General features: G+C 45.2%; 1 protein-coding gene across 2 annotated transcripts in view; it reads left to right on the plus strand.

Moving 5' to 3' along the window:
• The window catches only part of prkdc (protein kinase, DNA-activated, catalytic subunit), a 364,122-nt gene that overhangs the window by 113,353 nt on the left and 235,913 nt on the right, over positions 1 to 14,856 (plus strand). For both annotated transcript variants that reach the window (XM_070892539.1, XM_070892550.1), the window contains exons 29-31: positions 602 to 701; positions 6,144 to 6,277; positions 12,062 to 12,316. In XM_070892539.1, the coding sequence (XP_070748640.1) occupies positions 602 to 701; positions 6,144 to 6,277; positions 12,062 to 12,316 (489 nt within the window). The remainder of the gene's footprint in view (positions 1 to 601; positions 702 to 6,143; positions 6,278 to 12,061; positions 12,317 to 14,856) is intronic.

The raw sequence follows: 14,856 nt of genomic DNA on the forward strand, positions 1-14,856 counted from the left end.
TCCCCCTAGAATTGTGCATACTGTCCCAATAAAATATCTGTAAGACTGAAATGTCACCTTTAAAAGCCATCAGTACATTGCTACTAAATTACTTTGGGTTTTATTTATCTATAATCCCTATTTCTGTAATCTCCTCCAGCCCCTCCTTCCTTCCCCACCGCCCCCCCCCCCCCCCCCGCCCCGGTCCCCGCTGCGAGATATCTCCGCTCCTCTAATTCTGGCTGATGAAATTCTGCCGAGAGAATCTTCCTCCCTCCGGGCGATGTCGAGCAAGATGCTACCTCTTTGTGCCTCTGCAAAACCCCAGGTCAATTTCGTGGGGCTGCCATTCTCACCATGTCCGGGCGAAAACCCATTTGCGTCCCGTTAGTGCACAGTACCCGAATTTCACCCCAAGTTTTTGTTGTTGTCATGGTCGAAATGGTTTAAGTTGTATTATTTTGTTTTATGCAATATGAACACTTTTTTTCTGTGCATCAGGAGAAATGGCACAATTCCCTTTAAACATAATTAAAATCCACGAATTCATATTGCTGAGGATTGTTCGTTATTTTAAAATAAAGTGTTACTGATCAAAACAAATGGTAATTTCCCTCTGTAGGTACAGTTCAGCAGTGCTGTGATGCTATTGATCATCTGAAACGGATTATCAAACAGAAAGCTCTTGCTTTGAATAAACCCGTAAAAAGGCGGGTGCCCAGGTTTGTGCATTGTTTACTGTGATGATTCAAAAAGGGGTTGTGCTTGTTGCCAAAAGTAATCCATTGTATGTGAAACAAAAGGGGGCGAAATTGCCCTGTGCCCGTTTGGGTGCGGTAACCTGCTGAGGCCAGGACTTCCTGTGCTCGGTGCTGACGCTTAAAGGGGAGGGCCACTGTGCATTCTGCAAGGCCTCTGATGGCCTCCACCAGGGCAGCGTGGGATCGGGCCTGCAACCCGGCACCCAAATCGGAGTGCAAATCGATGGTGGCCCAGACCATGCTAGGGATCAGAGAGTCTGCGAAACAATTACGATGACGGCGCGGGGCGCTGGTCACCTCCCATTTACCTGCCGGCCCGGCCTGCGAAGCTGGCGTTGACATCCACTTGTGCCAGCCTCGCAATTTTCCCCGCGGGGCGGAATGAGGTCGGAGCGCGGCGTTGAGGGGTTGCTGCACACAACGATGACATCATCAGCAGTTGCGTGGCAGCCCGGAGAACGGTACTGCCATGGCACGCCTCCTCAAACTCCCAGGCAATTTCACGGGTGAAGGTAGCGACACCCCCCCCCCCACCCCGCCCCGGGCGAAAAGTGTCTTCCGCCCCATTAACTCCTGCTATTATGTCAGTTTATTTGACCCTTCTCTTCCCCATATTCTCCTCCCCCCAAAAAGTGTTGATTTCTTGTTGGAGATCAGGTCCATGGATGCCAGACATCCTCTCGTACTCCACTCAAGTGATCACTATTTCTGTGTCAACTTTGACGGTGAATTTCAGCAGGATATTTGACTGGATGGTATCATAACTAAATGCAATTCTGTTTTCACTCTTCAGCAACACATGTATTTCCAAGAGGGGTCATCAGGATTGCAAACCCTGGTTAATTTGCAAACCCCGCCCCTCCTTAACTCAAAGGCACCGAGAGCAAATATATTGTCCCCACCACAGTGCCAGCTGAGGTGGCTAACTCAGTACATGGGGAGGAGGGTCAAACCTGGTAACCTTTCTGGTCTCTATCACTTATACACTTGCTACGTTATTGTTAAGTCTGTAATGCACTTATGAATGACTCCACGAGACAATGTGTTGCACTCAAACTGTAGTGACTTTTGTCCTTTATTCGTAACTCCAGAGTGAGGCACAAGCATGGTGGGCAGCCTTTTATACTGGGCCCTGCACACCTATGCAGGTGACCCTCAAGTCTCCCACCACAGTGCCCTCTGGTGGACAGCCTCTGCCACCATATACTATGCTGGTACCACCAGTTGCATCTTCTAGTGGTACCAGCATAGTATATACACAGTGTAAGCCTTATTGATAATACATCAGGTAACAAGTCTTATGCAACTATACAGTGATTACACAGAGAGTATATCTATAGTCTGCATATATAACAGTTATCAAAGAAGCTTGTGTACCAGTCGTTAAATAGTGCGCAGGGTAGCACAGCCAACTTGGCATTATCCTTTGCACTCTGGAACCAAAGTTCAACTCCATCTCAGTATAACAAGATGGAACTCTCCTGGTTATAAATGAAAGGAGTTGGAAAAGTCTTTTAACAATGGCTACTTGTCACAGCCTAAAATTGTATCTAGTTTGACACTAAATTGGCCATCTTATTCAGAGAAGCTGCCGAACCTACTGAAAACTCTGCACAATACATGCTGTAATAGAAACCATTCTGAATTTGAAATTATACATGTGACAAGGCAGTGACATCTTGACACTTCAGTGTGCTGTTGCTGAATGAGGTGGCCTTGGAAATAGCGGTGGCTTAAGGAGGTGGCCTTGGAAATAGCGGATGCATTGACAGTCATTTTCCAACATTCCATAGACTCTGGATCAGTTCCTATGGAGTAGAGGGTAGCCAATGTAACTCCATTTTTTTAAAAAGGAGGGAGAGAGAAAACGGAATTATAGACCGGTCAGCCTGACCTCAGTAGTGGGTAAAATGATGGAATCAATTATTAAGGATGTCATAACAGCGCATTTGGAAAGAGGTGACATGATAGGTCCAAGTCAGCATAGATTTGTGAAAGGGAAATCATGCTTGACAAATCTTCTGGAATTTTTTGAGGATATTTCCAGTAGAGCGGACAAGGGAGAACCAGTTGATGTGGTGCATTTGGTCTTTCAGAAGGCTTTCGACAAGGTCCCACACAAGAGATTAATGTGCAAAGTTAAAGCACATGGGATTGGGGGTAGTGTGCTGACATGGATTGAGAACTGGTTGTCAGACAGGAAGCAAAGAGTAGGAGTAAATGGGTACTTTTCAGAATGGCAGGCAGTGACGAGTGGGGTACCGCAAGGTTCTGTGCTGGGGCCCCAGCTGTTTACATTGTACATTAATGATTTAGACGAGGGGATTAAATGTAGTATTTCCAAATTTGCGGATGACACTAAGTTGGGTGGCAGTGTGAGCTGCGAGGAGGATGATATGAGGCTGCAGAGTGACTTGGATAGGTTAGGTGAGTGGACAAATGTATGGCAGATGAAGTATAATGTGGATAAATGTGAGGTTATCCACTTCGGTGGTAAAAACAGAGAGACAGACTATTGTCTGAATGGTGACAGATTAGGAAAAGGGGAGGTGCAACGAGACCTGGGTGTTATGGTACATCAGTCATTGAAGGTTGGCATGCAGATACAGCAGGCGGTTAAGAAAGCAAATGGCATGTTGGCCTTCATAGCGAGGAGATTTGAGTACAGGGGCAGGGAGGTGTGACTACAGTTGTACAGGGCCTTGGTGAGGCCACACCTGGAGTATTGTGTACAGTTTTAGTCTCCTAACTTGAGGAAGGACATTCTTGCTATTGAGGGAGTGCAGCGAAGGTTCACCAGACTGATTCCCGGGATGGCGGGACTGACATATCAAGAAAGACTGGATCAACTGGGCTTGTATTCACTGGAGTTCAGAAGAATGAGAGGGGATCTCATAGAAACGTTTAAAATTCTGACGGGTTTAGACAGGTTAGATGCAGAAAGAATGTTCCCAATGTTGGGGAAGTCCAGAACCAGGGGTCGCAGTCTAAGGATAAGGGGAAAGCCATTTAGGACCGAGATGAGGAGAAACTTCTTCACCCAGAGAGTGGTGAACCTGTGGAATTCTCTACCACAGAAAGTTGTTGAGTCCAATTCACTAAATATATTCAAAAAGGAGTTAGATGTAGTCCTTACTACTAGGGGGATCAAGGGGTATGGCGAGAAAGCAGGAATGGGGTACTAAAGTTGCATGTTCAGCCATGAACTCATTGAATGGCGGTGCAGGCTCGAAGGGCCGAATGGCCTACTCATGCACCTATTTTCTATGTTTCTATGAAGCTGACCTGCAGATTGCAGTACCCCAAATATAGGAATATTGGGCTCAATTTTGGCCGAGCCTGTTTTTTAGCGTACTTACCTGAGTTGCGCCGCTTAAGTACGTCCGGAGATGCTCCAGAAAAAAATGTTCCAACTTTGGCCGCTGTTTGGTCTCTTCTCTTTGTTGCCGCGCAGCGTGGCCAGTCGCCTCGGGGGGTAGAGCCTGCGTTCTGCACTGGAAAATGTGCCGGGATGTCTGCACATGCGCAGTGGAGAATAGTGATGGCCGCGCATGTGCAGTACCGCTCCGAGTCTGCGTGCCTTCCATGCTGCAGATATGAGGAGCCCTCGCATGAAGTGCAGTCTTCAGGGCCAGTTCCATGGGCCTCTGTTTACAATGCGATAAGCCAGGACGGTCATACTGACCAGGGCTGCACTGAAGAAACCTCAGCCATGCACCTGAGTCTTATCCAGCCTGCGTCTGAGCTGAGGGCAGTTTCTCGGTACTGGGCACTACACTGCTGCAGATGTGCAAGGAAACCAGACTTCAAAAGCAAGTAAGTATTTTATTCTGAAGATTTTTAATTGGAGTTGCTTTTAATTGTGATCAATCTGTTGCTGCATGTCATGATAGCTCTGCTGCCTACACTGGAGCTGAGTGTGCAGGGAAGTTGTGATCGCCACACACAGGATGCAGACCACAGAGTTCCTCTTCTCCCAAACTAGCCTCTCCATTGAATTGCTCCCTCCCGCCTCTAGCCCAGACCGAGTGGCCTCCCGGTGCATTCTCCCTCCCCTAGCCCAGGCCGAGTGGCCTCCCACACCGGTCCGCTGCCTTCCCGGGCCGAGTGCAGAAAGGAAAATTGCAATTTGATGCTGAAGGTAGGTTAATTTTTTATTTATTATTTTAATTGCTTGGTTGGTTCAGGTCCAGGTCCTCTCCGCATCCCTTCCCTATCCCAGGCCGAATGGCCTCTGACGTACTTACCTGCACCGATTTCTTTAACTCTCCATCAGGGTTTTCTCAAGTGGCCACATACGCTGGCCTAAGTAGAAATGGAGTAACTATTAGCTGGCCAAAGTTGGCTAAATGGCCAGAACTGGCGTAGGTGGCTGGTAAAACCCCTTTTGAGAAAAAAAAACTAACCTAAAAAAAATGTAACTAAGTGAGTTACAAATTGATTGGTGCAAATTGATTGGGGAAACCGGGGATTTTTAAGCTAGGCCAGAAAAAGCAGCCTACTCCAAAAAAAAAACAGAGCAACTCCTGGGGAAAATGAGCCCTACGGTGAGCTGTTGATTAGAAGTCAGGCACTTCCTCACTGGAGGGGAGGTAAAAAATTGGGTTAGAAATTCACGCACATGTAACTCCAGCCAACAAGTTCAAGGAGAGTCTAGATAAGAGTCTTGCAGCAAGCCTCCTCAATATCTTCTCAATTGTAGAACTATGCACAAGACAGAAGGGAAAAAATAAAATGTGAATTTTTTTTTGTGAAGTGAAAAGCTTTACAAATTCAAGGACTGAGAAATTCCTAAAGCCTAAACCTTGTGACTTGGAATAATCTGGATACAAAAAATACTCATGGCAATAATTTGCACAACTAGTGGCTGATATCTATACTAAGTGTCAGCTGTGGCTCAGTGGGTAGAACACTCGCCTCTGAGTCAGAAGGTTGTGGGTTCAAATCCCACTCCAGGGACTTGAGCACATAAATCTAGGCTGACCCTCCAGTGCAGTGCTGCGCGAGTGCTGCACTGTCAGAGGTGCCGTCTTTTGGAGGAGATGTTAAACCGAGGCCCCGTCTGCTCTCTCAGTAGGACATAAAAGATCCGATGGCACTATTTCGGTGAAGAACAGGGGAGTTATCAGAAAACAGATTATCTGGTCATTGCTATTTGTGGGAGCTTGCTGTGCGCAAATTGGTTGTCGCATTTCCTACATTACAACAGTGACTACAATCCAAATGTATTTCATTGGCTGTAAAGTGCTTTGAGACATCTGGTGGTCATGCAAGGCACTATATGAATGCAAGTCGTCTTTCTTTCTAAGGAATGTGAACAGGTAGCTATTTATTGTTTGTAAAAATGTACAGAATTGAGACAACTATAATGTTGTTAATATCTTTTACATTTGGTTTCTACAGGGGATTTTCCTCAGATCAGTCGGTGTGTTTAACAGACATTGTCATGTGGCTGTTGGCTCAATGTGGACGACCCCAAACAGAATGTCGACACAAATGCATGGAACTCTTTTATGAGCTAGTTCCCCTTTTGTCAGGTGTGTTTTTTTATTTTTAAAAAGGAAAACCTATATTGTTTCATAATAAATATGTCTTTAATTTCTTTTATCTCTGTAATTTTTTAGAAAAATAGTGGAAAATATTCAAGTTTCATGTAACTTTGACATGTTAGTTAATTATTGCTACAACATTACTGTCAGTTATGCAAAAGCAAAATACTGCAGATGCTGGAAATCATTCATAAGAACATAACATAAGAAATAGGAGCAGGAGTAGGCTATTTGGCCCCTCGAGCCTGCTCTGCCATTTAATAAGATCATGGCTGATCTGATCATGGGCTCAGCTCCACTTCCCTGCCCGCTCCCCATAACCCTTTATTCCCTTATCGCTCAAAAAGCGGTCTATCTCCGCCTTAAATATATTCAATGACTCTGCTGGGGCAGAGAATTCCACAGATTTATGACCCTCCAAGAAGAAATTCCTCCTCATCTCAGTTTTAAATGGGCGGCCTCCTATTCTGCAACTATGCCCCCTCGTTCTAGATTCCCCCCATGAGTGAAAACATCTTCTCTGCATCTACCTTGTCGAGCCCCCTCGTTATCTTATATGCTTCAATAACATCACCTCTCATTCTTCTGAACTCCAATGAGTACAGGCCCAACCTGCTCAACCTTTCTTCATAAGTCAACCCCTTCATCTCAGGGATCAACCAAGTGAACCTTCTTTGACCTGCCTCCAATGCAAGTATGTCCCTCCTTAAATAAGGAGACCAAAACTGTAAGGAGCACCCTAGGTGTGGCCTCACCAATACCCTTGGCACTTTGCTTCCAATTTCCCTCCTTCCCTCACCTTCACATGGTCCATCTTTGACTCTTCCCTTCCCTTCCTCGACTTCTCTGTCTCCATTTCTGGGGATAGGCTTTCGATCAGTATCCACTTTAAACCCACCGACTCCCATAGCTACCCGTCTGCACTTTCTCCCACCCCCCTTCCTGTAAGGATTCCATTCCATTCTCCCAGTTTCTCCGTCTCCGTTGCATCTGTTCTGACAACTTCCACACTAGTGCTTCCGACATGTCTTCCTTTTTCCTCAACCGAGGATTCTCCTCTACTGTAGTTGACATGGCCGTCGACCGTGTCCATTCTATTTCCTGCACCTCTGCTCTCACCCCTTCGCTCTCCCTCCCAGAACCACAATAGGGTTCCCTTTGTCCTCACCTTTCACCCCATTAGCTCCATGTTCAACGGATCATCCTCGTCCATTTCCACCACCTCGAGTGTGATCCCACCACCAAACACATCTTCCCCTCCCCGCCCCTTTCAGCATTCCGAAGGGACCGCTCCCTCCGCGGCACCCTCGTCCACTCCCACTCCTCAATCACCCCCAACACCCCCTCCCCACGGCACCTTCCCATGCAAGTGGAGGAGATGCAACATCTGCCTTTTTACCTCCTTCCTTCCCACTCTCCAGGACCCCAAACACTCCTTCCAGGCGAAACAGCGATTTACTTTTACTTCTTTCAACTTGGTCTTGGTATACTGTATTCGCTGCTCATGATGCGGTCTCCTCTACATTGGGGAGACCAAATATTGGGTAACCGCTTTGCAGAAAACCTCCATTGAGTCTGTAAGTGTGACCCTTAGTTACTGGTTGCCTGTCACTTTAATTCTCCACTCCCACTCTAATCTCTCCATCCTCGGCCTCTTACACTGTTCCAACGAAGCTCAACATAAGCTCAAGGAACAGCTCCTCAACCTTTATTTAGGCACTTTACAGCCTTCTGGAATCAACATCGAGTTTAACAATTTCAGACCATAACCCCTGCCCCTATTATTTTTCTCTTTTTTCTTCTCTCTTTCTAATGGCAGCTGTTGATGATTTTGCCATTTCCATTTACACCCTATCTAGACTCATCTTTTGTTTCTTTACTTGCCCCATTACCATCTCCTTTTACCTTGCCCCATCATCCCTATAGTCTCTTAATCTCTTAGCCTTCCACCCTATCACAGACCTTCCCTTTTGTTCTTTCCACCTCCCCCGCCGCCCCACTTTTCCCTGCCCCTACACTTTGCTTAAAAACCTGTTGCATCTCTAATTTTTTCCTGTTCTGACGAAGGGTCATCGACCTGAAACATTAACTCGGTTTCTCTCTCCACAGATGCTGCCTGACCTGCTGAATATTTCCAGCATTTTCTCTTTTTATGTCAGTTATACAGTTTGTTTACTAAGTACAACACTTTTCTTTAAATACACTGTACTGTTTTTCGATTTCAATTCATTTAGTTTCAGGGTCTTCCAGGATTGATTAATTCAATTGAAAGAACTCTTAAGCTTTTCTGTTACTTTAAAAAATACATTTGAGTTTATAAATTTCTCACTTTTTTTTCCCCCCAATGGTTTCACTGGTCTCTTTGGCTCATGCATGAACCATGCTTGAGATGGCAGGCATGGTGACCTGCTTACACGCTGTACTGGTGCCACGCTACCACGAAGCACACACATGTTCTTCCTCCCTCCCTCCAGTATTCTATTCCTTGTCTCCTCTAGATGCCTAGCTCCCACTCAGTGCTTCCCAAAACAATGCAGCGGATACATAACAACATAAGAACATAAGCAATAGAGTAGGCCACCTGGCCTCTCGAGCCTGCTCTGCCATTTAATAAGATCATGGCTGATCTGATCATGGACTCAGCTCCACTTCCCTGCCCGCTCCCCATAACCCCTTATTTCCTATCGCTCAAAAATCTGTCTAACTCCGCCTTAAATATATTCAATGACGCAGCCTTCACAGCTCTGTGGGGCAGAGAATTCCATAGATTTACAACCCTCTGAGAGAAGAAATTCGTCCTCATCTCAGTTTTAAATGTGCAGTCCCTTATTCTGAGATTATGTCCCCTAATTTTAGTTTCCCCTATGAGTGGAAATATCCTCTTTACATCCACCTTGTTGAGCCCCCTCATTACCTTATATGTTTTGGTAAGATCACCTCTCATTCTTCTGAACTTCAATGTCGATAGGCCCAACCTACTCAACCTATCTTCATAAGTCAACCCCCTCATCTCCGGAATCAACCTAGTGAACCTTCTCTGAACAGCCTCCAATGCAAGTATGTGCTTTCTTAAATACGGAGACCAAAATTGTACGCAGTACTCTAGGTGTGGCCTCACCAATACCCTGTACAGTTGTAACAGGGCTTCTCTGCTTTTATACTCCATCCCCCTTGCAATAAAGGCCAACATTCCATTTGCCTTCCTGATTACTTGCTGCACCTACATACTAACTTTTTGTGTTTCATGCAGAAGGACTCCCAGGTACCCTCTGTACTGCAGCACTTTGCAATTTTTCTCTATTTAAATTATAATTTGCTTTTCTATTTTTTTCTGTCAAAGTTGATAACCTCACGTTTTCCTATATTATACTCCATCTGCCAAATTTTTGCCCACTCACTTAGTCTGTCTATATCCCTTAGCAGATTTTTTGTGTCCTCCTGACAATTTACTTTCCCACCCATCTTTGTATCATCAGCAAACTTGGCTACATTACACTCGGTCCCTTCATCCAAGTCATTAATATAGATTGTAAATAGTTGAGGCCCTAGCACCCTGTGGCACCCCACTAGTTACTGTTTGCCAACCTGAATATGACCCATTTATTCCGACTCTCTGTTTTCTGTTAGTTAGCCAATCCACTATCCATGCTAATATATTACCCCCACCCCTTGAGCTTTTATCTTGTGCAGTAATCTTTTATATGGCACCTTATCAAATGCCTTCTGGAAATCCAAATACACCACATCCACTGGTTCCCCCTTATCCACCCTGCTCATTACATCCTCAAAGAACTCCAGCAAATTTGTCAAACATGATTTCCCTTTCGTAAAACCATGCTGACTCTGCTTGATTGAATTATGCTTTTCCAAATGTCCCACTACTGCTTCCTTAATAATGGCCTCCAGCATTTTCCCAACGACAGATGTTAGGCTAACTGATCTATAGTTTCCTGCTTTTTGTCTGCCTCCTTTTTTAAATAGGGGCGTTACATTTGCGGTTTTCCAATCCGCTGGGACTGCCCCAGAATCCAGGGAATTTTGATAGATTACAACCAATGCATCCAGTATCTCTGCAGCCAGTTCTTTTAAGACTCTAGGATGCAAGCCATCAGGTCCAGGGGACTTGTCCGCCTTTAGTCCCATTGATTTACCAAGTACTACTTCATTAGTGATAGTGATTGTATTAAGTTCCTCCTCCCCTATAGCCCCTTGATTATCCACTATTGGAATGTTTTTAATGCCTTCTATCGTGAAGACTGAGACAAAATATTTGTTCAACGTCTCTGTCATTTCCCTGTTCTCCATTATTCCCCAGTATCATCCTCTTGGGACCAACATTTACTTTAGCCACTCTTTTTCTTTTTATGTAGCTGTAGAAACTGTTACTATCCTGTTTTTGTACTTCATGCTAGTTTACTCTCATAATCTATCTTCCCTCTCTTTGGGCTCAATTTTCCCCAGTGATTTGCGCCGTTCTTTTGGAGCAGGCTGCTCTTTTTGGCCTAAGTTGAAAAACCACAGCTTCCCCAATCAATTTGCACCAGTGTAACTCAGTTAGTTACAATTTTTTTAGGTCAGTTTTTTTTCAGCTGAAGGGGACGTAACCAGCTACCCACGCCAATTAGGGAAGTTTGGTCAGCTGAGAGTTACTCCAGTTCTGCTTAGGCCAGCGTATATGGCTTCTGCTGAAAAACCTTCCCCAGAGTTTAGGAAATCGGCGCAGGTAAGGAAATCGGCACAGCAGATGCCGGACACACTAAAAGAATTGAAAAACACATAGCAGCAACTTACCTCCAACCCCGCCCAAAGGCTGTCCGGTCCCATTCTCGGTCCCCATTCTCCCGGTCCGGTCCCAATCTCTGCCCTGGTTCACACACAAGAGAGAGAGATGGCGACCGAGAATGGGACCGGACCGGGAGAATGGGGACCGAGAATGGGACCGGACCGGCAAGCCCTTCGGGCGGGGTTGGAGGTAAGTTGCTGCTATGTGTTTTTCAATTCTTGTAATGTGTTAGGAACTGGCTGTATGCTTCACTTTTCAGCCTCAGCTCGCATTGTGTCCCTGGTTACCATGGCAGCCCGATCTTTTTGGCGCAGATCAAGGCTCAACTAAAGGTTGGGTTACGCCACGCCAAAATGAAGAAATCCAATGTGGAAATTTAGAATATTTTTTTTTAGCGTACTTAGGCCCCAAAAAATTGAGCGTAACTCTTCCAGTACGCCAAAAAAATGCTTTGGGGAAAATTGAGCCCTTTATAATTTTTTTTTAGTCGTTCTTTGCTGGCTTTTAAATCCAAACCTCTGGCCTCCCACTAGGCTTGGCCACATTGTATGCCCTTGTTTTCAATTTGATCCCTTATTTCCTTAGTTAGCCATGGATGGTTATCCCCTTTGTCTTACAATCTTTCCTTCTCATTGGGATCTATTTTTGTTGCGAGTTATGAAATATCTCCTTAAATATCTGCCACTGTTCATCAACCGTTCCGTACTTTAATCTATTTTCCCAGTCCACTTTAGCCAACTCTGCCTTCATACCTTTGTATTCTCCTTTATTTAAACTTGGGACACTAGTTTGAGAACCAACTTTCTCACCCTCCAACTGAATTTGAAATTCAACCGTGTCACACTGCAAACTCAACTTGCACTACATTAGTTGCGGCATTGTGCATTGGCACTCCACAGCAGCATTGTGTTGTCAGATTTTCCACTGCTGTTTCAAGTAGTTATATGACTTGAAGTATTTGTAAATGCCGTCTGTGTATTTGTTTTTAGGAAGCAAAACACCATCATCTTGGTTGGATGAAATTCTAAAGAAAAATGATGTTTCATTTCTGATTAATAAGTTTGAGGGTGCTGGGAATGACCACGACAAATGTTCAGGAATAATTTTTCATCCCACACTTAATGATCTACAAGAGCCCTTCAGTGTAAGAGCTACTCTGCAGTGGATGGATATGTTTCTGGCAGCTCTAGACTGTTACAATACATTCATAGAGCTGCGTATGGTCAAATCCAATGAACTTCTGGGTGAGTTTCTATTTCTATAATTTTGCATTCAATGTACAGTTTACATATTTGCTCCATTGGGCAATTAAATTATAATTTTTGTGCTCATCAAGGTGAGGGTCAACAACTGAAATTTTAAGCTATTTCACTTTTCAGATGTTGAGCATGCTGTGTATATCCAGCATTTTCCATTTCGTCCTTCTCCATTAATTCTGTCATATCCAGGGAAAATCACAACAATGTTTTTAATCATTAAATCTGTGAAAATTGTCCTGCTGTGGTATCCAACTTGCCCCTCAGAGAAAACTATTGTAAGATCAAGAATTCCCAACTACAGCAGGCAGCAGCAGCAGCATTGATTGATCTCCAGAGCAGCATCAGCGTGAGGTTGAAGGTGGCAGTGAAGGGTGAATCATGGATGACTAGTTCTCTGAACTGGGAAGAGAGAAGGAGGGAAAACGAATGGCAGTGCGAATTATGAAGAGCAGGGGAGGGGGAAGAGAAGAATGCCAGCATGAACTTTGTTGGAAGGAGGGGAATGACTGTTGGTGTGAACTAATGGAGGGCTGGGAAGAATAGCGCTTGCATGAATTGGGGAAAAGGGAAAAGTGCCAGTGTAAATCAGGGTGGAGCGGATAGAATAGTGCTAGCATGAACAACTTACATTTATATAATCATTTAACATAGGAAATTGTTCAAAGGTACTTCACAGACAAAAATTGACAGGTTTAGGGAGGGAATTACAGCGCTTAGGGACTAGATGGTTGAAGGCACGGCCACCAATGGTAGGGTGAAGGGAGTGGGGGATGCATGGTGTTGCAGGAATGCAGAGTTCTTGGAGGGTTCTGGGCTGGTGAAGATTAGAGAGATAGGGAACAGTGAGGGCATGGAGAGATCTGAGCACTAGGGTGAGAATTTTGAATTTGAGTTATTGGTGGGCTGGGAGACGATGTAGGTCAGTGAGCATAGGACTGACGGGTGAGTGGCACTTGGTGCGAGTTAGGATACGGGCAGCAGAATTTTGGATGAGCTCAAGTTTAGGACGGGTGGAAGATGTAAGGCCGGCCATGAGAGCATTGGCATAGTCGAGTTTGGAGGTGACAAAAGTATGAATGAGGGTTTCAGCAGCTGATGGGCAGGGGCGAAGATGGGCAATGTTATAGAGGTGGAAGTTGGTGGTCTTTGTGATAGAGAGCATATAGAGTTGGAAGCTCAGATCAGGATCAAATAGGACACCAAGATTCCAAATAGTCTGGTTCAATATGAGACGGTGGCCAGGGAGGGGGATGGAATCTCTGGCGAGGGAATGGAGTTTGTGATGGAGGCTGATGACAATGGCTTCATGTTTACCTAATGCTTAATTTGGAGGAAATTGTGGCTCATCCAGGATTGGTTGTCGGACAAGCAGCCTGAAAATACAGAAGCAGTGGAGGGGTCAAGAGAGGTGGTGATGAGGTAGAACTGGGTGCAGTCAGTGTGCATGTAGAACCTGATATGTTTTCAGATGATGTCACCGAGGGGTAGCAATTGTTTAGAAATAGAAGAAGGTCAAGGATAATTCCTTGAAGGACTCCAGAGGTAACGGTGTGGGGACAGGAAGAGACGCCATTGCAAGAGATTATCTTGCTACGACTGGATAGGTAAGAGTGGAACCTTGCAAGGGCAGTCCCACTCAGCTGGACTGTGGAGGAGAAGCGTTGGAAAAGGATAGTGTGGCAAAGGCATGGAGAATTGACAATAAGCCAGCATAGTGATGAGGGGGAGAAGTAGTACCAGTGTAGGGGTAAGAAAGTGGGAAAGAAGATTAGTTCCATGAGCTGGAAGAGAGATGGTGATTAGAAATTATTTCAAAACAACAACAACGTATTTATTTATAAAGCGCCTTTAATGTCGTGAAACGTTCCAAGGCGCTTCATAGGAGTATTATGAGATAAACAATTTGACACCGAGCCGCATAAGTAGAAATTAGCACAGGTGACCAAAAGCTTGGTCAAAGAGGTAGGTTTTAAGGAGCATCTTGAAGGACAAAAGAGAGGCTGAGAGGTCTAGGCAGGGAGTTCCAGAGCTTGGGGCCTAGGCACCAGAAGGCACAGCCACCAATGGTTGAGTGATTATAATCAGGGATGCTCAAGAGGGCAGAATTAGAAGAGCGCAGACATCTTGGGGTTGTGGGGCTGAAGGAGATTACAGAGATATGGAGGGATTTGAAAATAAGGATGAGAATTTTGAAATCGGGGTGTTGCTTAGCTGGAAGCCAATGTAGGTCAGCGAGCACAGGGGTGATGGGTGAGCGGGACTTGGTGCGAGTTAGGACATGGGCAGTCGAGTTTTGGATCACCTCTAGTTTACGTAGGGTAGAATGTGGGAGGCCAGCCAGGAGTGCGTTGGAGTAGTCAAGTCTGGAGGTAACAAAGGCATGAGTGAGGGTTTCAGCAGCAGCTGTGGCAAGGACGGGGACGGGTGATGTTACAGAGGTGGAAATAGGCGGTCTTAGTTATGATTTAGCAATGGAAAATATAAATATATATCCACAATAGCCTACAATTTTTGCCCCAATTTTC

Source organism: Pristiophorus japonicus, chromosome 1 (assembly GCF_044704955.1).
Source record: "Pristiophorus japonicus isolate sPriJap1 chromosome 1, sPriJap1.hap1, whole genome shotgun sequence".
NCBI classification, from domain to species: Eukaryota; Metazoa; Chordata; class Chondrichthyes; family Pristiophoridae; genus Pristiophorus; species Pristiophorus japonicus.